The 24,165-nt window shown below is 39.0% G+C and overlaps 1 protein-coding gene across 2 annotated transcripts; it reads left to right on the forward strand.

The window, feature by feature from the left end:
• Positions 1-15,485: 15,485 nt before the first annotated feature.
• Positions 15,486-24,159, forward strand: LOC310960711 (catechol O-methyltransferase domain-containing protein 1-like; the record flags this gene model as incomplete). 2 transcript variants are annotated; one of them, XM_083932479.1, is made up of 7 exons in its annotated part: positions 15,486-15,585; positions 17,737-17,864; positions 17,997-18,102; positions 19,266-19,384; positions 21,380-21,434; positions 23,564-23,697; positions 23,790-24,159. In XM_083932479.1, 7 exons carry the CDS (start codon positions 15,486-15,488, stop codon positions 23,940-23,942), a joined length of 795 nt encoding a protein of 264 aa, XP_083788605.1. In that variant the 3' UTR covers positions 23,943-24,159. The 2 variants fall into 2 exon arrangements, with proteins under 2 accessions (XP_083788605.1, XP_083788606.1); XM_083932480.1 differs by lacking the exon at positions 15,486-15,585 and adding an exon at positions 15,982-16,113.
• Between the last annotated feature and the right edge of the window lie 6 nt (positions 24,160-24,165).

Below are 24,165 nucleotides of genomic sequence, written 5' to 3' on the forward strand. Positions count from 1 at the left end.
TTCTCCTCACATCTCACATGCACTCAGTCGTCACATCCCACAACAAAGAGAGACGCCCCGAGTTATCATCCATCACACCAAGCCTTTTATGGCCCATCAAAAGACAATGAACTGCCAGAGTGAAAGGAGTATTTGCAACATGAAGTGACAGCGAATACTCCAGACACAGATTAAACAGCGTTGGAAATGAGAGAACTACATAATGTTTGGGTAATTTGTGAGCATTAGACGTTATGATTCATCTTTATTAAGGGAAGGAAGCTCAGATATAAGCACAGCACGGGTCCCCGCTATGATAGTTCAGGCATCTCAATTTGCTTTGGTTTTGAAGTATAGACTTCATATGGTTATAGAGTGGAACACTTTATTTTCAAACATTGTCAAATGTCTTTAACGCCTCAGTTCTAAGGTATGAGCTACATGTTCAGATATAAAACAGACCCTCTAGGCTCATTTTCCCTCAAAGGCATCGCATTTATTTCATCTTATATCAAAGCAAGGGAGGTTTAAGAATAAAGGGGGCTACTGGCAACACAGCACATGATTGTGTACAATACAAGACTTGAAATATAAACCATCAACAGCTCTTTGTATGTCCTCCCATGGATTATTCCTCTCAAGTCAACCATCAACCTCTGTGGGTATGGCGACGTATGCAGTTGCACCACGCCGCACCACGTGTGGCGTACATTTTGCTGAAGCATTCGGCAGAGGGCGAGTGAAACGGGACACCCGCATGATTATACTGTATCCTGTCTGTTCCTGATTTACTGTGACAGCAGAAACTCCCTGCAGAACCATGTTGTCAGGTGCTAGGACTTGTGCTGTGTGGGACACTTGATAGGCTTCAGGCTTTTAGTCAAGACCTTGTGAGAAAGTCTCCAGAGACACTGCTGAGAACACTCAAAATCCTCATTAATAAATATACAACCGCATATCTACTAATGGTGAACGGAAACAGACCACTCACATTTGGTTAGAAAAGTAGCAGCTGTGAATTTTTTTTAAACTAGAAATGCTAAATGGGGAAATCTTTAAGAGGTACACTGTTATTATATGTATGTAATGCTATACTGGAACACCACTGAAAGTTGGAGTTCCTACTTGTAAACTTTGGGCAAATACATCTACCCCAACTTCATGAAAACAGTTGATGATGTCACAACAATGGCAACACCCATGGCTAACGCTTAAAGGTCAGAAGTTGTTCAATTCAACTGGAAAACACCGCCTGTCTTTCTATTCTTTCTTTTTTTATTTTTTTTTTAAACCCCAGGACAGCTCTATTGCATACTTAATTAAGGAGTTTAACTTGGCTGTCAGCAGCTTTAATCTTCAGTGATACTCAGCAGTCAAGTCTTCAGTCAGGTGTTAGGATGCTGCCTTTAAAAATCTGTCAAAACTGCAGTGCATATGGACACTAAACAGCTTCTTATTGCAGAACAGAGCGGTGGTGCGAGGTCGAGTGGGGCCAGCAGGGTGAGTCTGGGTCTTGGCGTTGCGTTTGTATTTTGGGAGAGCTGTCAGCCTCCAGAGGTGCAGATGCACAGCCGACCAAGATACTTCAGGAGTCTGGACAAAGAGATTACACTCCATAGCAACTGCATGTAATCCTCCCTTGTGTTGTACTAGAACATCCTAATAGCTGTGTTTCCATTCAACTGTCAAGCGAATTTTAAGCTTTTGAAAAGTGAATAAGGTGCATTTTTTATCAACTGGTTTAGAGAGAATAAACTATGCTACAGCGTAGTTTCATCAGAAGTTCTCACATGGAACAGAGTAGAACAAATAGAGGTTGCTAACCAGAAACAAAAGTAGTCATCTTGGCCATCTAACCGTATCTACGACAGAAAAATGTATTGAGGTCTTCAGGAATTTGGTTCAGATGGTGTTCATTGTTCTGTCATGTCAGCTATTACCTGTTTTGTTTCATGCCATCCGGGGATGAAGACACCTTGTGAAAATATTTGAGAAGACACAGAGCAGAAACAGCTGGTCACGCCAGTTAAATGTTTGCCATGTCAGAACCTTTGTCCACATAGCGCTTTTCTCTACTAGAGAGGCACTGGCAGGGTGCTCTCACAAATGGGCTTTTCTGTCTTTATTGTGATAGTTTCCTGAAAAGTGACAGTGACAACACCAGCAATTTACTAAAAAGTTCTAAGATTTTCAATTAGAAGTTCGGAGCAAATAAGGCAGAACGCTCGGAAAAAAGAAGCTGGGTCCAGCCTTGTCTCTTCGCGCCCGCATACGCCCCTACCTCCTTGGGAACAACTGAAAAAAAACCCACTGGTGCTCAGAAAAAACGCTTTGTGGACACCAGCCCTTATTCTGCAATGGCGTTCCCATATCCCATTTAGCGTAGGCAACAACAAAAAAATAAAACCTCAAGAGGGCGTTAGAACTTTTTAGCGCAATTGAGCAGACGTTTTATTGAATTTTTCCATACAGCTTTTCTAATGTAATACTTCAAAATGTGCATACAATATTGAATGGAAACACGGCTATATCACGTAACACCCTGCACAGCCCTGTGAGCTATTTCAGTGATTCTTTCTGCATTGTGTCACTCCTCTTGTTTAGTAATTCTCTGCTGTGAAAATTACATTAAAATAGTTCTAATTAGATACTCCTGCAGTAAATTATGCATGATACTATCTCGGTTTGTGATCCCCTTAAGGAATAATTGAAAATATACTTAATTAACACTTTCATTAAAAGCTTCCCTGAATAATTGCAATTGTTGCTTTTCTTCTGTCAGCCGTTACATGTAATTGTAGTAATATATGTTTGTCAAGGGGGAAGGGACTAAAAAAAACACACACAGTTTATAGCGGTATCACCTGAACACAGCACTTTGAGCATGAAGGGAGGCATTATTCAGAATAAATGGATTATCAGGGAAACCAGCATAAATGACTCTATAAAACTGTTAAGCAGCCAGGCAGCCAGTGGTGGCCAACATGATTAATCGCAGGCGTTCCAAGATTGGATTTATTTTGTCTTTTATTTCTCCTTTAATGACTAGCCGCGAACACCACTCTTAATATATCGCCCATGTTTCTAGATTACTGGTGACTAATGAGGATTCAAAATGGCCGTTATCTACATTAATGTCTTTTTATTTGAAAAGTCAATACTGCCCGTGTGTGTGTGAGGAATATTCTAGTGAGAGCGACTTGCAGTGATCCGTTATAAGCCTCCCAATTAAAAGGGTTTTGGAAAGCACTGCTGGCATTTATATGAGGACATGGGTGCATCGTTATATTTATAATTTTCTACCACTCTTGATATTATTCATTCAAATAACTACAAGATTTGGCTTCTACATTCATCAACCAGATCCACTTATCAGTATATTTACAATCCCTCCACATACATCTGAATTATTAAAAGGCTCCAAGAGTATGTTGTCACCTATTTTCTCCACAGAGGATCAATGTTCTGCATTTGTGGGATAAATGAAGCTATACTTTACATGTTGCTGTTCTACCCCCATGGAGGTATACAGTATATTCTTGGTGGAGGGTTCAGAAAGGCCCTGGGTTGACGCAGGAGATATAGCTCAATTTAATGAAAGAGTCTGGCTCAGTAATGACCTCAGTGATTCATATATACGTAAAGGAAATCAATCCCACATCAGCTAAGTGCAGAAACAGGATCTTTTGCAGCCTTAAATCTTGGCATTGGGTAATATACGCTAAACTGTCGGTTACATTAAACTGGAACATGTCATTGATGTGCAGAATAAGACAGATGAAGTTCATTAAAGAGCTGAAAACAGGTATGAAGACAAAACATTGAGTCCAATAACGGGCTGTAGAGAGAATGTAAAACGCAGGCCCAAGGCAGTGCTTTGTCAGACTGGACCGTTGTGCCACCAGACTGTTGTTCTTTCCATCTATGATTTAACACAGTCCAGCACGGCTAGATGGCACCCGGGAGAGGACTTGATTTTCATGTTTGCCAATCTTCCTCTATACCTGCCCGTGGTGACCATAAATACACTTTTATGCCTCCCAGAGAAATGCTTAAAGAAGCAGTTTGTCCAAGTCCTGTATGGACTTGCATGGCAATATTCTTGATTGATGACAGCAGCAAAGTTTAGAAGACGCCCCGGAGAGTTTTCCAATCTCATTTGTTTGGGAGTTTTACATTTGAGCATAGTTCCCGCTCTGCTGTATTTATGTGGGTTCGGACTCCTCTGCTCTGAGTCTTTTGTTCCCACAGTCCACTAATGAGGCAGACCACCACCAGTGGCCTTGGTCATCTCAAAGGGTATTTTGTGGAGGTCTGAGAAGAGCTCGCCCCAGAACAGGAGAGTATTTAAAAAGATTTTAAAAGATCTCCAGGAAACCTTTAACATGCTTGACCAGCTGATAATAGGCAAATAAATTGCTCTTGGTCAGTTAACCCTTTTCAGGATCATTGATGGATTTTAGCTATATATCATCACAGATGGGGCTGCAGCTAACAATTATTTTCTTTATTGATTAATCAATCAATCATTTTTCATACCATATATATATATTTATGGCAGATACACTACCCCTCTAAAGTGCTCTGGCAGTCTCTGTTGGGCGTTTTCAGAAATGTGCCTGGCATTTTCAGCTGGGATTGAATGCTTTTGTTGAACACGCAGACTTATGAAAGTAACACCAGCAACTGTCCAACCAAGAATGTGGTTGACAACCAGAAGACGTCAACCCTAAATAATGCGGCCCCTTTAAACTACCGAGCAAGCACAGTGCAAACTAAATGGTCACCCATTTATAAATATATGTAAATATATATATATATATAAAATAGGACCTACAATCAAAATCTGACTACAATTTTGAGTTCTTTCCAATTCTCTCTTCTATGCGATTGCTATATTAAAAGTAATATTTTCATAAAAGACCTGTAAGTGCTGTTATCATCTTGCCAACTGCATAACCCCTCTTCAGTAGGCACTATACTAAGATTGACCAGCTGGGAGGTCCATGTGCACAATGGAATGACACTCCCCTAAAATAAAACCCAGCTAGGCTGCTATACATAGAGAAGTTGCCTTTTAGCTTTTTCTGGTATTGATATATGGCAGCAGCGTGACGGAGTGACACAGTCCCACTCGACAACTCTAAACTATCATGGATACCTCGCATCACAGAGCAGGGTGGGTCAGTGCTCGGATTGGTTGATATTATTTTTAGAATAAAAGATTTTCCCTTAATATTATCCTTAATTGATTTTCAGTATCGCTATTATATGATTATAACATGGTATTGCTTCACAAAATTCAATAAATAATCCCAAGAAAATTGTAATCAAAAACTATTTATTGCAGTTTTTGTTTTACTTGCGTAGAGTTCTGTCTTATAGCATCAATTGTATTACTTTGTGTGAGATTGTGTCGTTATGAGAAAACTATGGTAGCACTGACCCCTAGTTTCACATTAACTCTAGCCTTTGCATTTATCAAACGGTCCTAGTGATACCTGTCAACAACTTTGGCCCCAATGTCACCACTTTATTTATTATTATGTGACAGATATGACATTGATGCAAACAGGGCTATTTTGATACACAAATTAATGAACTGCTGTCATCACATCAATCCCACGCCAAGTTTAAGGAGATGACAGTCAGACAGAATTAACCGATTTCAACAAATGCTGTACAAACAATGTCATTTCTAAAACAAGTTAACAGCTGTCATAGGGGGAGATCTTAGTAAAGAATATGTTGTCAACGTAGGTTAATGACAGACAACAAATAGAGACTAATGTGGCGGTGCCTGAATTTAACTATTGGTGTAAGACGATCTTTTCCTGCTCGCTGATGTGACCATGATGACTGGGACATAATTAACATAATTATCTGTCGAAGCTAAGAATACACTGAGCTCATAACTGAGGAGGAAAAAGGTGGCTAGAGACGTAAGTTCATTAACCTGATCAATGTTTTTCCAAAAGCAGTGGGATGCCAACCATTCAGGATCACTGATTTTAAAGGCCAAGTTCAGGAGGAAAATAAATCCACACACATGCTATCAAATGTTGCCCTCTTTGTGACGCATGAACACTGCATGCTGCGATTTAAAGTATGCAAAATTGAATACCACCTAATTCAGGATCACCATGTGTTTGAAAAAAAATAGTGTAACAATATCCAGTTTTATATGATAAATAGTTATAAACACCATCCTGATGACTGATTAATGAGTTGTTCTTGGTCTCATCTGGGGGGTTTGATCGGGATACATTTGCGTTTTCCCTGAGAGGAACTGCCCACTGGGGAGCTCCCCCAAAATACTACACACCTAAGGGCTTTTTTTTCTGTTTGCATTCCTACCACCAATAGGAGCACTAAAGTGACGTAAACTGGTTGGTATAGCAAGAATATTCTAATATTTGGCTTTGACGAGTCAAAATGCATTGTTTTTCAACCGTTGCATATTTGTCTGTTGTTTACATGCCTAACAGGTTTTAAAATGGCGGTTGCCGATGCTGCATTGGCTAATGTGTTCGACCAATCAACATATGCTTACGTCTAGAACATTCACTGTACACTTGTGTCACTCAAAGTTCTTCTTGTGCTGGGAAAGTACCCGTTCGTTTCTAGTTCTTGTGGTGCTGAAACATTAAAAAGGGAGGTTCTTAGGAGTATGACAAAGTTCCTTTGGTCCAAAAACTCCTAAAGAAATATAAACTTCATAATATAAGTTTATATCTTAATATATAAACTTCTGGGGATACCAAAACCCTTACAAAACCTACAGGAATGTTATTTCAAAAGGAATAGCTGTTCTTCCACCATGATATTTCCAAGATTGATAAAAGTATTAAAACAGAACCAGAGATCTGCCCTAACGCCTATTGGGTGGAGCAGAAGCTGACAGTGTTCTGAGCCACATGAACAAGACTGAATCACACTGAAAAACCAGCCCACATGGTTACCCAGATAGATACACTGTAATGTAGCATTTAGAGTCACATTACAGCGCCTTGTGCTTTCCCAGTCAATAGCAAAATGATTGGTTGGCAGTGGCATGTCTAGTTAGTGGGACATTGTTGCGCTTGACATTTATCATAGCTCCAGGGTCGTGAACTTGAAGCTAAACAGCAATTGAATCATTAAATGGGAATGGCTGCAACTTCTCTGTCTCGGAGGCACTGACTTAAGTGTTTTCATGCTGAAACGAGTGACTAACTTCCACTAAGCTAAACACGCCTTTGTTCAAACTGGGACATTATGCGCTAAGAGGAACATATCCTCCAGGGTTGGTGAAACAATGGCTGCTTTAACAAGCAGATTATTTGCTGCGTTTGAGATTAATACCAATTACTATTACAGATGGATGTCTTCCTGGAAATCAAGTCATGTGTTTTGTCTAGAGAGGCCAAGAAGGAACAATAATTTCTATTTAGACTGTCTTTTCGGCATGCTCAGTGCTGTAGCATTATAATTGTAACATACCAGAAAACAATTGCCATAAAGAACAAATTGTCCTTAACTATATAAAAAGAAATGCTACAATGGCCTTTCAAGGTTGTAATTTGGCAAACTGATTCCAATACTGTAGACTTCTAATAGCAAAATCTCCATCATGATGACATTTGAAAACATTTCCGCTGTGAATGGATATTAAACAAGAAGGCTCTGTTATCAGATAGATTAATTCAGAGGGCAGAATCTGTAGTTCAATGAAACAATCCAGATAGCTCAATCTCCACTCTCAAGCCTAAAGCAAATAGGAAGCTCAATAAAAACATTGCACTAGCCCTCTCTGTTAAAAAAAAAAAAAATCAATAGCTAGAGGACAAAGAACCTATAGCCATCACTTAATTCTCTTATCAGTGTGATTTAGGGGACAAGGATGATGTTAAATAACTGTAAATCCTTATCTTTGACTTTGTGGGTGGTTTATGGCAGTTTCAACAGCAGTTCAGAGACAGAATGTCCATACCTTCTGCCGGTTATACGATTTATAGCTTTATTACTCTTTGTCTAAAAGAGCAGAGAAACATATAATTGAAAGGAAGAGATAGCAGGAGAGCTGGAGAGAGGGCATGCAGCAACTGAGAATCATCATTGCTAGAGACATATCACAGCGACAGTTTTATGGCTAAGGAGCCGACCCTCTGTATTTTGGGGGCTCGTTTTTATGAAACAAGCAAGATTCAATTTTCTGATTCATCTGCAAACGGTCCGGACTGAGTTTAGTATTCTGATGCAGGGCTTCAAACCGGTAGAGGTCACCGAGAGGCCTCGAAGAGCTGAAGTCATGAGTTTACGCTCACACTGTCACAGGCCCGCTCATATTTTTGCCCTCAGTGACAACAAGCCTATTGTTCTCCCTGATAAGGCTTCAGTGTGCACAGTAATGGGAATTAAGCAGAGCATAAGTCACAGAGAAATTGGGTGGCAGTAGATCAATAGATAGTGGTGAAGCCTCAGGGACCATTAGTGAAGAGGACCCCTTTGTTTGTGCACTGGTGGGGAGTGTTAGTGGATGTTCGGTGCTGAATTAACGGTTGAAACCAAAAACACACTGCGCTCGCAAGAGAAGGGTGAAAGGTGCCGAGTGATACAAGTTCATTAGCCTGACCCGTGTGTTTGTGGAATGGCACTGAGGTCACTCTAACCTCCTTTTTTATTACAGTCAATCTACCGTTGTAACAGCCTGCAATACAACCAGTTTAAGCTGAACCTTATATTATTTCCTTTAGTGATTAATCTGTTAAATATATATGATCACATTTAGGGTCAGCTCACAAAAAAAACAAATGTTTTCTCTTAAGTGGTACCAAATAATGCTGAATGCTTCCTGGTTGATTTTCCTTGTCTCCACCACTTTAACACTCTTCACCCCTATTATCTTGGGGTGTATCAAAACCTGTTGACTTGAATTGTAAACCTTTAGCACTTTAGGTTACCTTTTGTTTTAAGCTTAAATTGTGTATACATACATTTATATTCATATTCATATATATATGGAGTATCTGTGTATTTTAAATCAGTGTTATTAATATGCTGTGTTCAGTGTTGTCCTGTCTGTACTGTTGCACAATTAACTCACCCATGCAAGTTCCTAACACGTTTTATTGTAATGGCAATAAAGTTCAAACAAATCACCCTGGACAAATAAAACTGAGACTATCTACATGGCTAGATATAACTAGAGGTGACAGTAAGTGAGAAATTATGTTCTATTAAAATTTGGGTGAACAGACCCACATTGTCTATAAAAGTCTATAAAGTGTCCCCAGAAAATGACAATCCAAACTAGAAATATATTCCATTTACCAGGCTTTAAACCAGATGAAAAGGAGCACAAGGTATGGTTAAAGATATTTCAAATCTTCACCAAAATTGTGGTCAATTAATTTTCGGTCAATTACTCAACTAAACCTTTCAGAAACTGCAACCATTTTAGCGATTAATCAGAATATGTACCGGTATCTGCTTTGTTAGAATTGCTTTCTGAAGACTGAGTTTTCCTTTGTCTACAAGATAAAGTGCATTTCTTAGAGCATGTGTGGCACATGTTTTTGTGGACTGTGGGAAAAGTGCTCAGCACGATTAGAGATGCCCTCCAGCCATACTACGCGGGACTTAGAAGATGGAAATGCATTAGCCTTAATCTTTACAGTGTTCAAAATGATTAACCAGAATGTGACAACTCCGATAAAACAGATTCCCCCATTAAGTTCTTCAGGCAAATGCATATTGTGGACATCACTCCGAGACATTCCTACTTAAATGCACAGATAATTTGTTGTTGCATTGCATTATTCCTACCCCATAACCAGAACCCAGCTGAGTGAACAATGTGCCAGTGATAACTAAAGATATTAATTAGTGTATCAGGATGGCGGCACATGCATTTTCACTATTAATAAATTCCAAGCCATCGAGTTGTGATTTAATTATGAATTATGTAAATGGTTGCCATGAATCATTTAGGTCTATGCATTTTATTAGCTAAATGGGAGAACAGAATGCAGGCATATCACAATGATGAAGATTTACACACTTGAGGGATGACAGTACAAGTACAAGAATATTTAGTGACTTGATCACAACTTCATGTAGGTCCCTGTTAATGGCATAACACATTTCCCATCGATGAATTATTGACTAAAGATGTTGTTTAATGGCTATTAAAGGGTCATGTTTACCCAGAGGTCTCAGGCTTTAAAGGTTCTTTAGTGTGTACATTAGGCACTGCATTTTACATTATTAACACAATCTTTCACATCATATATTCTTCTATTTAAGTTACATGCAGTGCAATGTGAAATTCTTGCACCAGCAAGGAGAGGAGGGTTTTTTTTGTTTGTTTTCTAATATAAATGCTTCGTTGGTTGATATCATTGGACAACATTTTGATACTTAAGTCATTATTTAAGTCATTTATGAAGAAAGAAAAAAAAAGATTCACTGCTTTTCTGTTTTCTATAATAGTAAATTAACTGTTGGTTGGACAAAACAAGTGTTTGAATCACCTTGGGCTCTGGGAAAGTCTGATGGGTAGCCTTGCCTGGTTCCAAATGTCTGAACTAGGGCTGCATCTGGTCTATAGAATGACAGTAAATAGTGAAAAATGTCCACCATAATTACAATTTGATTCTGTTTTATTTTATTTTTAAATATATATTTTAAATATAAGTATTTTTATATACAGACTTGTGTATAAATGATCCAGTAAGCGTGTTATTATAATTTTCGTTAATACATGAAAATCATGGTGAAAATCTGATTTTGACAGCCTCAGAGCAGAAAAGGTCTCACACACCCTTAGTTCCACCCTCACCCAACATTGGGCACTACTGCATTGACTAATAGATTTGTATCTATTCTGCCCACATCTCCTATTTGTTTAACAAGTCAAATAAAAATAGTGTGTAGCAGCAGCTTATTGACGGCTGTTCTCCGGTTGGAGAAGCGATTGACCAATCAGAAAATTTGTAGGCAGAATTAAGAATAAGTTAGAGCCAGAAAATTAGCGCATAAAAATGTTTAAAAGGGTGATAAGCACGGATGGTATCGATGCAGTTGCACAGGTTTTTTTGTATGTCAAAAATAAAACTTTTTGGGATTGTTTGTTTGATTGCTCCTAACACAGCTTCCATGTCAACTTAAACATTACATTGCCAGGGCAGACGCGTCACTCGCTATTGATTGTTTAAGGGAAAACATAACTAACTAATTGACCTCCCGAACAGAAATTGGATAAAAATGAAAAGGATGTTAGGCTGAATGAATTAAATGTACTAAATGGCCATTAAATATGAATTATCCGTACAGTTTTACACAATGTTTTGACATTTTATGGACTAAACCATTGATTTAAAACATAAATTAATAGATACATCAATAATGGAACGATTAGATGCAATATAAAAAGGGACGAGAAATAATATTTCAATCACTTGCCGGAGAGGCACAATTGCTGTGTAACAGCTAATAGGACAAAGGAATAATGAAAAAAACTAAACACTGGGTTACACCGCAGTGTATGTGAACATTTGTTTCTATTACTTCATATTGAAATCTATATCAGAGCATTGATATATAAATCTGTTTTTTTCTTTTTTTCTCCACTTTTCTTCTTGTCAAGTTGATGTAGTGTCAGGAACAAGAAGTATATTTGGTTTGAAGAGGGCTGTCAAATTGAACTGTCAGGCTGCACTTTTTGATGGAGTTGGATCGCTCTCTCATCCGTCAGTCAAAGAGAAAGACTGCTGCCAAAGTCAAATTCAAGAGTTGAGAGGAGTGGACTTCCATGGCATTTCACTGTCTGGGTGAGCAGAGAAGTCTGACGAGCACAGTTAAACTCTGATTTAAAATTTGTAGGGCATGTTTGCTGAGTAATAGTGTAGCAGCGAGTAACCAGGTGGATGGTTGATACAGTAGGTCACTAAAAGCTTAGCTAGTGCTATGTAGAGAAAGATAATAGACTCATAAAGTACGTGTATGTAGTCTGTGATAAAAACAGAATATTGCCTCATCACACAGACAAAGAAGGCCTACACATTTCAGAGCACATTAATCATCCCGACATGATGTGACATCATAAAACACTTCTTCTCATAGACAGTAGACTCTAGTCAGGCCGGCCTATAAAATTCAATCATCACGACAGTGTCAGACATTGTTCTGGCATACCAGAAAATTCCCCGACCCGGGGAGCAGATTGTTATGGTGTTTACTCACACAAGAGGCTTACCCCAAGGCGATATCCACACCTCAGCAGCACAGCTGGAAGCGCCCTAGCACCCTGGAGGAAAGCTCTACCCTCCCCTGCTGGCCAGACTGTCAGTGATCAGCAGCGGCCGGGGCTTCCTGGGAACTGCCGATCAGTGAGAAGAGAGAGGATGAGATTGCAAGACGTCCTTCAAGCAGAACAGGAACAAAGAGGTGTCATTTAGAAAACAGCACTTGATCCAAATCTTGTTCTCTAGGAGAATGAATACTACCCTCTGCCCACTGTCATTACCAAACAGGAACCTGTGCTACCACTGTGGCCTTCACATGGGTATATATTGATACAGATTCTCTGTCTGGGGACTGAAATACTTAAATGTATACATTAAAAGCCTTTAAACTTTTGATATTAGAATTAAAATGAAATGTGCATGGAAAAAATTTAAGCAGTAAAACAAAGTGCCGCCCAAATGTTGCTCCCCAGTCTGCCATTATGTACATTTAACAAAAGTAAACTTGATTTAAAGTTGATTTAAGTGCAGATCAATGAAAGCATTTCTTTAAAAAATGTATGTTTCCCAGGTGAGTATTTAGCGGTGTATGTATATTTTGGGATGATTATGGCATTGTAAAATGTTTTAAGGATTGTTGGTGAGCTAGTCAATAGGTTTTGCATTTCTTTACCACCAAAATCACTAACCTAAACTAAATCTTATCACTATCATGGCGCCATTTGTTTGTCTAGCACAAATATATTTCTAATTATGCTACATTATTTGGGTTGAAGGGCTGCAGCCATGCCTGTATAATGTTCTGAAAGTTTGCACTTCCCTATACTTTTCAGAGTTAAAGTTTTCTTTTCTAAAGTTTGAATTAATCATCAAAACTAATTTAAAAGCATTTGTTTTTCTTTGTGTGACTTACAGATGAGCGATTCGTAGCAATTATAAGAGTAAGTGAAATCTGTAGTTATTAATGATAGCTCTGACAGATTACTGAATACAAGCTTAATTACTTGTTAACAACGTTAACATATGTTCTTACTTTTCAAATAAATGTCCAAGTGTGACACAACAAAAAAAAACAGGTAGTGGTTAATTGGCCAGTACTCTTGCTGAAGTCTTTCATCGTACTTATCCCTGCATAGAAGTTAATAACTTGATGTGCTTCTGACCCCGTGCTCATTCGTCTCATGCAGATGTAACCAAGTGACAGCCCTCATCATGGCGTCATTCGTAAATACAGAGTGTCTCTAAAGGGGAACACATGAGAGGTAGCATAACAGTGTCACACAAAGAACATTTGCCTGAAGACCTCGTAAACACACGTTCATAGTATAACACACACAGTTCCTTGTGTGTTGTGTGCGGTGTGTGACCCAATCACATGGTCTCTAATTTACAGGGCGCTTCATGTAATGCTGATTTTTTTCTCTTTCCACACTGATACTGGGGATAAACCAGTATGTGTTCTTGGTAGAGCTGCAACAAATAGAATTAGTTGATCAACAGAAAAATAATCACCAACTATATTGATGATAAATGAATCATTAAAGAAAGTTGAATGTGTCCTGCTTTTCTCCTTTAAACTGAATATCTTTGGGTTTTGGACCAAACGGCAATGGATATTTTCACTATTTCTGACATTTTATATAACCAACAAATGAATTGATTAATCTAGAAAATAATTGGCAGTTAGTGGAAAATAATCATGAGTTGCAGCCCTGGTGCTTAATTTATAAAGTCAGGAGAATAAATAGCTCATACACATGTGAAAACTCAGGGCACAACATGTTGCTCATCAGATTGTTTCTATCAGACATTTTAATACATGTATCAGTCAAACACATAACACCAAACTACTTTCTTCATTGCATTAGTAGGCTAGAATTTACTGAAGTGTGCGCCTCACTGCCTTGACCCCAAAGCAATTTCAGTCAAAAGTAACAGGACTTGGTTATATACAAATAACAAAGTCCAGTTTCTTTTGACTGAAATTGCTTTGGGGATAAGGATGACCTGGACGAATGAGAACATTCACAGGTTTACTGCCTTGACAACACTGCCCCCCTCTGTCTGAACACTTGTATTACATGTCCTAACCTTTTTATTGTCCATTTACTTTACAGGGGGGATAAATTCCATAATCTGCACAGTCCACACAGTATAACATTTACACGTTTTCTGTCAATTAATTCCTCATCCTGTTTGAAAGCACCCAAACACACCCTGCTGCCACCAAACATGATGCATCTTGTAGAATTGTGGATTATTTTTGTAAAGTTTTAATGACAGTAGATGGACTGATTGCAGATTGAAAATATGATTAACGTCATCTCAAATTATTTCTACCCACGTTGCAAAATTAACTTTTTTGCCCACTGGCTAAATGGTTTGTGTATGGTCAAATTTGCATATCTGGTCCCTGTTACTACCTGATTATAAACTCAGTCAAATCACAAACAATTTTCTTCATCTGCAAATGTGTGAAATATCTGCTGCACTGCCGTTTATTCAGTTTTTGGATCTTTCATTTCATTTTGATATTACAGTACATTTATGTGTATAAATGACTGGTACTTGTATTGTTGAGGATGGGTACGTTTAAGCAGAAATTCACTTAGTTGAGCTGTAATCTGGATTTGGGCAGAAACCACCACAATCATTATAATATTTCCATTTTGATGCATCTTTATACTTCTACTTGCAAATATTGCAGGCTACTTTTTACTCCGATACATTAATCTGACAGCTTTAGCTAGTTATTTTGAAGATTTAGACTGATGTTGAATTGTTGTTTTCATGTTAATGCTATGTAATAATAATCCAACACTGTAATAATAAAAACTGGGGCCATTCTACATGAAAAGAAACTTTTACCTTTGATACTTTATGTAGAGGCTATTTGTGCTAATGATGTGTTTGCACTTTTAATTAACTGTATTTTAACTGCAGGACTTTTTCACTTGCAACAGAATGTACTCACATGGTGGCACTGATATTTCGACTCAAAGAAAAACATGTGAACATCTAGAAATATTTCCAAGGAAAGGGACAAGCACTTGCATGCAGAAGTCTAATGGGTGTTTGTTATTTTAACTGTATTAACAATATTTTGACTGCAGGGCTATTGATACTTCCGGACTTGAGAAATATGTCCATGTAAAAGGGATAACACTTGCAGGCAGCAGCCTTATAGCCTAATCCATGCATGCTCCATATACTGGGCGTTTGAGTTTACAGTCCTATCATAAGGGCTGCAGCAGGTCATATGACCGCGGTTATCCCTACATGGCTGGAAGAATATTTAAGGTTGATTTGATCAGGAATTCATGTGCATGTGGACGCTCTCTCACACCCAGGAGACCTGCTCTATACACGCAACTTTGTGGTGAGTTGTATTTTTGTTTGTTTTTCATGAATCGGTTTGCGGCTGCATGTGGGTTTTAATTCACGACTCAGCTTCGCAACGTATTATTTATATTAAAATAAATCCGTTTAGCTCATTTGGATTTATGAAATATGAATTTTAGCACCTTTGTAGTGTGACTTGATTTAGTTGGAGTCGGTACACTTGAAATTTTCCACATCGTATTTGTGGTAAACACACTGACAGTCACGTGACGGCAGTAGTGTGCCGAAAGAAAGGCAACAGAGGTACCGCTCTTAGAGAATCTTCGGTCAGCCATGACTGTATGGTCAAAGCCGTTCAGGCGCTTTAATCACAGCCGAGTGTCGCCTCTATTCGCGGCATTACGGTAAAGCGCTAAAACACTAACACGGAAGCGCTTGAGCCAGGATCAGATTAATCGAGTTGGTATCTTCATTGGCCTTTAAATGTCTTTTCGTCATATTTCCAAAGAGGCGCTGGCCGGATCCATCACACTGGGAGTCGTTTTGGTTGCCGGTTATGTCTTTGGTAAGAGCGAAGGTGTAAAAACATGACTTTAAAGCTGTATAACGTCGCTACGAAACCAAGGTAATCCATTGAACGGAGGTAACCTAGCAGCAGTGACGTTAGTACCGTAAACCAGGGAATTGGAGCGCGAAAGAACAGTCTTTGGACTTTTTGTATGTTTGTTTAAATTTAGTGTTTTTTTCATGTGGACTTGATACAGAGTGGGTAATAGTCATTTGTTTCACAAGTAGCATAAAAAATATAGCGTTTTAAAACTGCCTTAACCACATTAAGCCTAGACAAAGACTGGACATAGTTTTATATTTAAAAATTCTGAGCTTCTTTCAGTGTTTGATACGTCACATGATTCAATAGAGCTTTCCATTTCTTTCTGGTGATATGTAAAGTAAGCTGCCATACCATATTTGACATAATTAAAGGAAATAAAGTTGTTTTGGGGCTTCCTGTGAAGTTGGGTGTTACAGCCACGCCTGGACTGAACTAGAATTAGGCAATAATTACAAGGTTTGGTATGTGCCAATAAGATACTTGTGGCTTCTTTGTACTTTGGACTTTTCAACTTGGTGTCATGTTAGTCATTTAGAGGTTTCAGTGCAAATAATGCATTTGAATCTTACCTAATTCTACCTTAAATGTAACTTTCAGCTAAGATTACATAATACACCAGTCAGGTATTAAAAGGGAACTGCCCATTTTCAACAGTCATACATGTTTTTACAATGGTCTAAGGCAGTCCAAAAATATTAGTAAACTTGAGGAACTCTCTCCCAAATCAAAGTAAAAGGGTCCATTTTTGTGTTTCAGAACTGAGAACACTACGGCAGAAGAAAGCTCATAAAGAAAAACTAAATAAATGTATCATTCATTGTCTACAGAGCAGCTCCAGACTTTATGACATCACACGTTTGAGACTTTAGGCCTTTTCACACCGGGGATGTGACAAATGAACCACATGCAAATGCTGGTTTCTGACGTTGAGACAGTTCATGTTCACACATATTGATTGAACTTTCCTCAGCCTTGGAAATAACATATTGGGTTTCTGAATTTAGGTGGTGTTCCCCTTTAAATCCTGTGCATTACTAGGGTATTATATGCATTATAAGCAAATGTATTAACATTAATGTAGTTATTAGTCATATCAAAGTATGCAGGATCATGTCTGTACTGTTTTTTACATATGGCGTAATGTAGTGTACAGAGACACCGCCTCAAGTTGAAATAGTTGTACAGAAACCCTATACAAAAGCCCCTCGTATTCATTCACTTTCCCTTCCAGCTTCTATTAGATCAACTGCAAAGCCTTGGAGAAGACAGAGAAAACATAGGGACACTCACACTGTCACCAGAATGTGTTAGTCCAGGTTGATTCATTGCATTTCACTCAAGTTGTATTTTCTTACAATTTCGAGTCTTCGATTCTTTATGTGGATCTGTTGCTGAAATTGTATTTCCCCCATGAGATCATTTAAGTTTTATCTAATCTAAATCAAATCACTACTGTACATTAAATAGACCAGGCTTCACTTTCCTGAAAGATGTATAAGCAGGACAGGAGGTCAAATGGCATCATCGTGCTCTTAAGGCGCATATAATTGTTTCATGGTTTGTGTTTGTCCTCAGGGAGAAAGAAATCTTCCAGAATGAGCATCTTTAAAAGTCACGACAGCGAGGGAAAAGACAACCCACTGATGCAGTACGTCCTCAATAACTCCATGAGGGAACATCCGGCCCTGAAAAAACTCAGACTGGTAAGCCCTTCTTGAGATATGCAATACAGATGTGCTCTGGCACAATTAAGCACTCAATGTCATAAGATGTAATCATGTTTCACAGGGTAATTTGTGAAACTAATACAACTGGCTTCCACTTATTGGTTTCAGAGGACAATGGAAGACCAGATGAACATCATGATGGTCTCCTGTGAGCAGTCGCAGTTCATGGCCAATCTGGCAAAACTAATCAAAACCAAGAAAGCATTAGAGATTGGTAAGGAACTTGCATCTAGTCGAAACATGTACACCTCCCATGTTTGGATTCAATATTCCTTAACCTGTTCAGACATAAGAACCTAAATAAGTATCGAGTTAACTTTCACACAAGATACCAAGTTTATAGTTTCTTCTCTTTACAAAGCAAGGCATGTTGTTTTGCTAGCATCAGTGATACTAACTGCTTCCTAACAACTTGACATGAACATGATCCTTAAAAAAGGTCCTGTGTGTAATGTTTTTCATGCATTCATCATTTTTATAATTGCCAATGGGTTGTTACACAACGTAAAAATTGAGACCTTTACTGACTGTCTATATTGCCAGTAACAGCCTGTGGACTGTCTTCTATGGGAAGGTTTCAGGACAGATTGCACGCTCTAGACTTCCTTGCCTCTTTTGAGCTCACCTACAGCCAACTGTGATAGCAAAATGGAGTCTGCTAAAGTCAACAAATGAACAAGCCCAGTCCACACATGCTGTTATTCTGTTATAAACCCTTGCCGCTTCCAAATGACCTTATTATCTAATGTTACAAAGCAAGCAATGCAATATCCATGCAGAGTAGCTAAGCTACAGCTAGCTGGCTAATGTTTGCTCACAGAAACTTAACCTGGCTGTGGCTCGGCTGAGGACCATGAATCTGCCATCGGTTGCTTTGTGGCGCTGGCTGTTGCAGTGATTTGCAACAACAGCAAGCCAGCGTTATTGTAAATATGATTGTCATTCATTTTTACAACATTATATCATCATGATGCTGGTCAATTATGTTCAGTCTCACGGTTTTGGCCCATACCCTCTTGCGGTTATGAAGTGTGCAGGCACGAGCATCAGGATGCTGACGGCAATTCACTAACACCAACCAGTGTAGCTAATAACAGGTTTTTTTTTAAATAACACAGTGAATCGTTAAAAAAAGAACACCCTTAATTAAACCAAACGACATGTGTGGCAGCACAGTGTTTCCATTTCAGCTCAGTTTGAAAGTCTATACTACAGTTTGCTGTCATTTACGGTCTGTTTCTCTCCTCAAGCCGGGGCTGAGGATATCTCTTAAAGTTTCCATGCAAACAGAGTGTTATTTGGATTTACTCTATAAAAGTGTACATTTTGCCCTGTCTTTTGTCCATTCATTTCAATTCCAATGCCCTCTCATTGCAGGAGTATACACAGGTTACAACACATTGAGCATTGCACTGATTTTGCCCGAAGATGGCGTTTTGGTGGCATGTGATATCAGAGAAGACTACCCTAACATTGGCAAACCCTTCTGGAAAGAGGTACCATTCACATTTATGTTTTAGCTTTTGTCAAAACAATGCATCCTGATGGGGTATGCTATATGATATGTAATACTGCTGTATTGTTCCCATATTGTGCTGATCAGTGCAGGAGATTTTCATACGTAACAGGTAATGGACAAGTCTGTGCATCTGCATGTGGAGCAGATTTCAGTGTCTGTCAGTCTTTTGCCTGATAAAAGACAGCAACTGGATTAGCCTGCAAAGTATTTTAATCATCACGAAACCAATCATTTAAAATGATTTGCACTAACGCCCCCTTAGAGAACTTAATTTCATGACTTTCAAGTTGGTTCTGATTGGTCACATTCTAGGTAATACTGTTTATACTTCCACTTACCTCTTAATGTTTCAAAGCACACACTACCGTATTGTCCAGAATATAAGATGTATTTTTTCGTCTTATTTTTCTGGGACTAGATTTTAAGGGCCAAGTAAGGGCTTTTATAGACAGTCACTGAGTCAGAATATAAGACTTACATGTCAATATACAGTCACATCAACAGATGGTGCCAAAAATCTGTAAACAGAGTTCCTTTCATACCGTGCAGTCAATCACAACACAGTTTACAGCGACACTGTTTACATAGGCAACTATCTCACCGTGACAGGGGCCTGAGACATGGAGAGACAAAGTGATTGCCCTGTGGGTTTGAAATTGGACATAGGAATGGGAGAAATACTTGTTTTTCATTCATTCATTCATTCATTCATTCATTCATTCTTCTTCAACCGCTTGCCCCTGTTGGGGTCCCGGGGTAGCTGGAGCCAATCCTAGCAGACATTGGGCGTGAGGCGGGGTACACCCTGGACAGGACGCCAGTCTATCGCAGGGCACATAGAGACGAACAGTGACAGACAACCATTCACACCTACGGGCAATTTAGAGTCATCAATTAAACTAACACGTGCATGTCTTTGGATTGTGGTGGAGGAAACCGGAGAACCCGGAGAAAAACCACGCAGACATGGGGAGAACATTCATTCATTCATTCATCTTCAACCGCTTATCCCAGGGTCAGGGTCGCGGGGGGTGCTGGAGCCGATCCCAGCTGACATCGGGCGTGAGGCGGGGTACACCCTGGACAGGACGCCAGTCTATCACAGGGCACATAGAGACGAACAGAGACAGACAACCTTTCACACCTACGGGCAATTTTAGAGTCATCAATGAACCTAACACGTGCATGTCTTTGGATTGTGGGGAGGAAACCGGAGAACCCGGAGAAAAACCACGCAGACATGGGGAGAACATTCATTCATTCATTCATCTTCAACCGCTTATCCCAGGGTCAGGGTCGCGGGGGGTGCTGGAGCCGATCCCAGCTGACATCGGGCGTGAGGCGGGGTACATCCTGGACAGGACGCCAGTCTATCACAGGGCACATAGAGACGAACAGAGACAGACAACCTTTCACACCTACGGGCAATTTTAGAGTCATCAATGAACCTAACACGTGCATGTCTTTGGATTGTGGGGAGGAAACCGGAGAACCCGGAGAAAAACCACGCAGACATGGGGAGAACATGTCAAACAAAATTTGGTATTCAGAAATTATTTTTCCGAAAATGATTTTTTTTTAAAAAGGAGGGTCGTCATATAGTCGGGACAATACGGTATTTTGAATAACTGCTCGTTCCTGTTTTTTTTTTATGGTAATCTGCTTGTTCATATACATTCCAGTATTCCTGAGCTAATGGAATATTTTAGCTTATGTAAAACACGTAAGCCTATAGTCAGCTGTATCCATTCTGATATCACTATAGCGTATTCTCTTAAAGAATAAAACCGTTTTTTTGGAAACAATGTCATGTTTACAAAACCGACTCAAAAGCAGAATATTATCATGCATGTAAATACACTCACAAAAGACCCCCTGATATACTACAATACATCATTTCTCATCTGCCCTCAGAAACCTTATCTACTGCACTTTTACTTTTGACCATATTCTTGTTTATTTTTGTTTACAGGCTGGAGTTGAGGAAAAAATTGATCTACGCATACAACCAGCACTGAAAACTATTGGTACAGTACTACATTTCTTTACTTACTGTTCGAAATTTAACACATGTATAATTTCCTAATGCAAAAGTTATGAAAGTCATTCTAGAAGGCGCTAGAGGTGTCCCTCAATTTTCCCGAAATAAAATCTCAGTGTGATTTCACATCCACACCTGCTACAGTCTAAACTGCAACTGTTGTTTAGTTTGAACCCAGTTTCTGTGCCCTTTAAAAATCACCTAAATGCCACCTAAGGTCCCTTTATTTTAGGATTAAGTCACATCTTCTGCACACATGGTTAAGACGAGGTTAAAGGTAAAGGGCAGATTTCTAAAGATCATTCAATTATTTTCCAAAAGTTTAAAACCATTCACAATGTACTATCCCATGAAGGTAACACTATTATTGCCCCCAAACTGTGGTCATTTTGTGAATACATTTAAATTGCTACACATATGCCTTAACTTAGTTTATCAGCTGTGCGTTGCTCTTTAAGGGAGGTGGGGCAGTTAACCAGATGTACATTTATTCCTCACTCACCCCTATTCTGTTCTTTTGCAAAACCAAAATATATTTCTTTAAAACACTTCTGATAAGATTAGATCTCGTGTTTCTGTTGCCTGTCAAAGTTTGTTGGGATGGGCATGGTCTCTCTCTCTCTCTCTCTCTCTCTCTCTCTCTCTCTCTCCTCTCTCTCTCTCTCTCTCTCTCTCTCTCTCCTCTCTCTCTCTCTCTCTCTCTCTCTCTCTTCTCTCTCTCTCTCTCTCTCTCTCTCTCTCTCTCTCTCTCTCTCTCTCTCTCTCTCTCTCTCTCTCTCTCTCTCTCTCTCTCTCTCTCTCTCTCTCTCTCTCTCTCTCTCTCTCTCTCTCTCTCTCTCTCTCCTCATGGGGGAATTGTTGGGTTTCAGGAATAAATCAAAGTGTGGTCTGGGCCTACTCTACTTGAAAATTCTCATTTGTTATGACAGAGACCCAACAATTCCTCCATGAGCAGCAGCAAGTCGCACTATCTGTAATGATGATGATAATCATACATAATAATAAGTAGTAATAATAATAATATCTATTTACAGTATTTATTCAGCAATCTTGTGTACACTGTGCACACTGTGGCACAGTTAGCATAGCTACTTTATTTTATCTCAAGTGTTTTCAGACTTTTTCTGTTAATGTTTTTATGTTAATGATAAGTGCAGCTACACTTTAAGTGACACAACACACCCTGTCACGTTACATTGTTCCAGTGGTGTTTCTAAATGATGACCCAAGCGATTAGTGATGATGATGATTGGCTGAGCTGTGAAATCTGACAGCTGAAATCATTTCCTTAATTACCATGGAGCACGACAATCACGTCCAACTTTGCGAGCAGCTGCGCTTCAGCCATAGGTTTTTAGCTAAGTCAGGTGCTAAATAGCCCAGCTGGTTTTACTCACACATTTGACATACTGTGTAGGCTGTAGTATAAATTACAGCTAGTTTTGGTAACTTACTGAATTCCAGTTGTCCCGAGAGAGAGTCCCATGAGCTGCTATTTTCTTTATTCCTCGCAGTCTAAAAAAAAAAAAACGTGTTTTCTTCAGGTTCAGTACATAAAACGTGTTTTTAGCATTTTAGCTCCGTTCCTGAGTGGTTTCCCCACTTGAATCAAACGCTAATGAGCGTGAGTGACGTCTTTGGTGACGTCACCTGCGTAAAGAAGAGGGTAGTCATTGGGATCACGTGACCTTGATTTAGCGCTTGATTAAAAAATATATATTTTCATATATATTTATATATAAAATTCATTATTTTTAATCAAGTGTGATTTTCATTTGCTTCAATGTTTTGTTTCGTGAATAATTCATAAAACGTCTCTAAGGTGTTTGTATATTTTTGAAGCATGAAATCACATTTCTTTGAATACATTTTTTTTTAAATCAAGAACCAATAAGGAGAAATAGCTTCCTATGTTCTTAAATTGGACAAAGTGATCTTATTTCACTTTATCAGCTATTAAGAATCTGAGGGTCTTTCCAAAGTAGTTTCAGCTGTGGGACTATTGCTAACTCGAAGACAGATGTTGGGTGACAGCTACTGTACATTGTGATGATGTTAGATATAATATATATATAATACATTATTTACCTCTCTGTTCCATCTTGTGTCTTTCAGATGATCTCTTGTCAGATGGCCAGGCTGAAACATTTGACTTTGTCTTTATTGATGCTGACAAATCTAACTATGACAACTACTACGAAAAGTCTCTACAACTCTTGAGGAAAGGGGGCATCATCGCTATCGACAATGTAGGGGTTTTACTCGACAGGTATTTAAGCTCGAGTTCTAGCAATAAGATATTTCTAGCAGCTAATCCTTCGTTTTTCTCCTGGTCGTGCAGGTGCTGTGGGGTGGACTGGTGGTGAATCCAGCCCCTGGCGACGTAGACACTCTGGCCATCGACAAGCTGAACAAGAAGTTGCACCGTGACACTCGAATCAGCCTGAGCATGCTCACAGTGGGAGATGGGCTCACACTAGCTTTCAAATTATAGTATATATGTATATTTATCATAGTACATAATTCATAGGCCTTGTGAGACAACTCTGTGACACTGTATGTCCTTTTAAAGTTAGATGGTAGTTGAAAAAAATATACTACTATCTGGGCTCATGTCACTACAGGTTAATACGGGTATTCTTTTAATGTCAGTTTCATGACTTCAAAATCTGTAAGTTAATGTTTTACATTAAGGCAGTGACAAGTTCAGCCTTTGA

This window comes from Echiichthys vipera, assembly GCF_963691815.1.
Source record: "Echiichthys vipera genome assembly, chromosome: 18".
Classification (NCBI taxonomy): Eukaryota; Metazoa; Chordata; class Actinopteri; order Perciformes; family Trachinidae; genus Echiichthys; species Echiichthys vipera.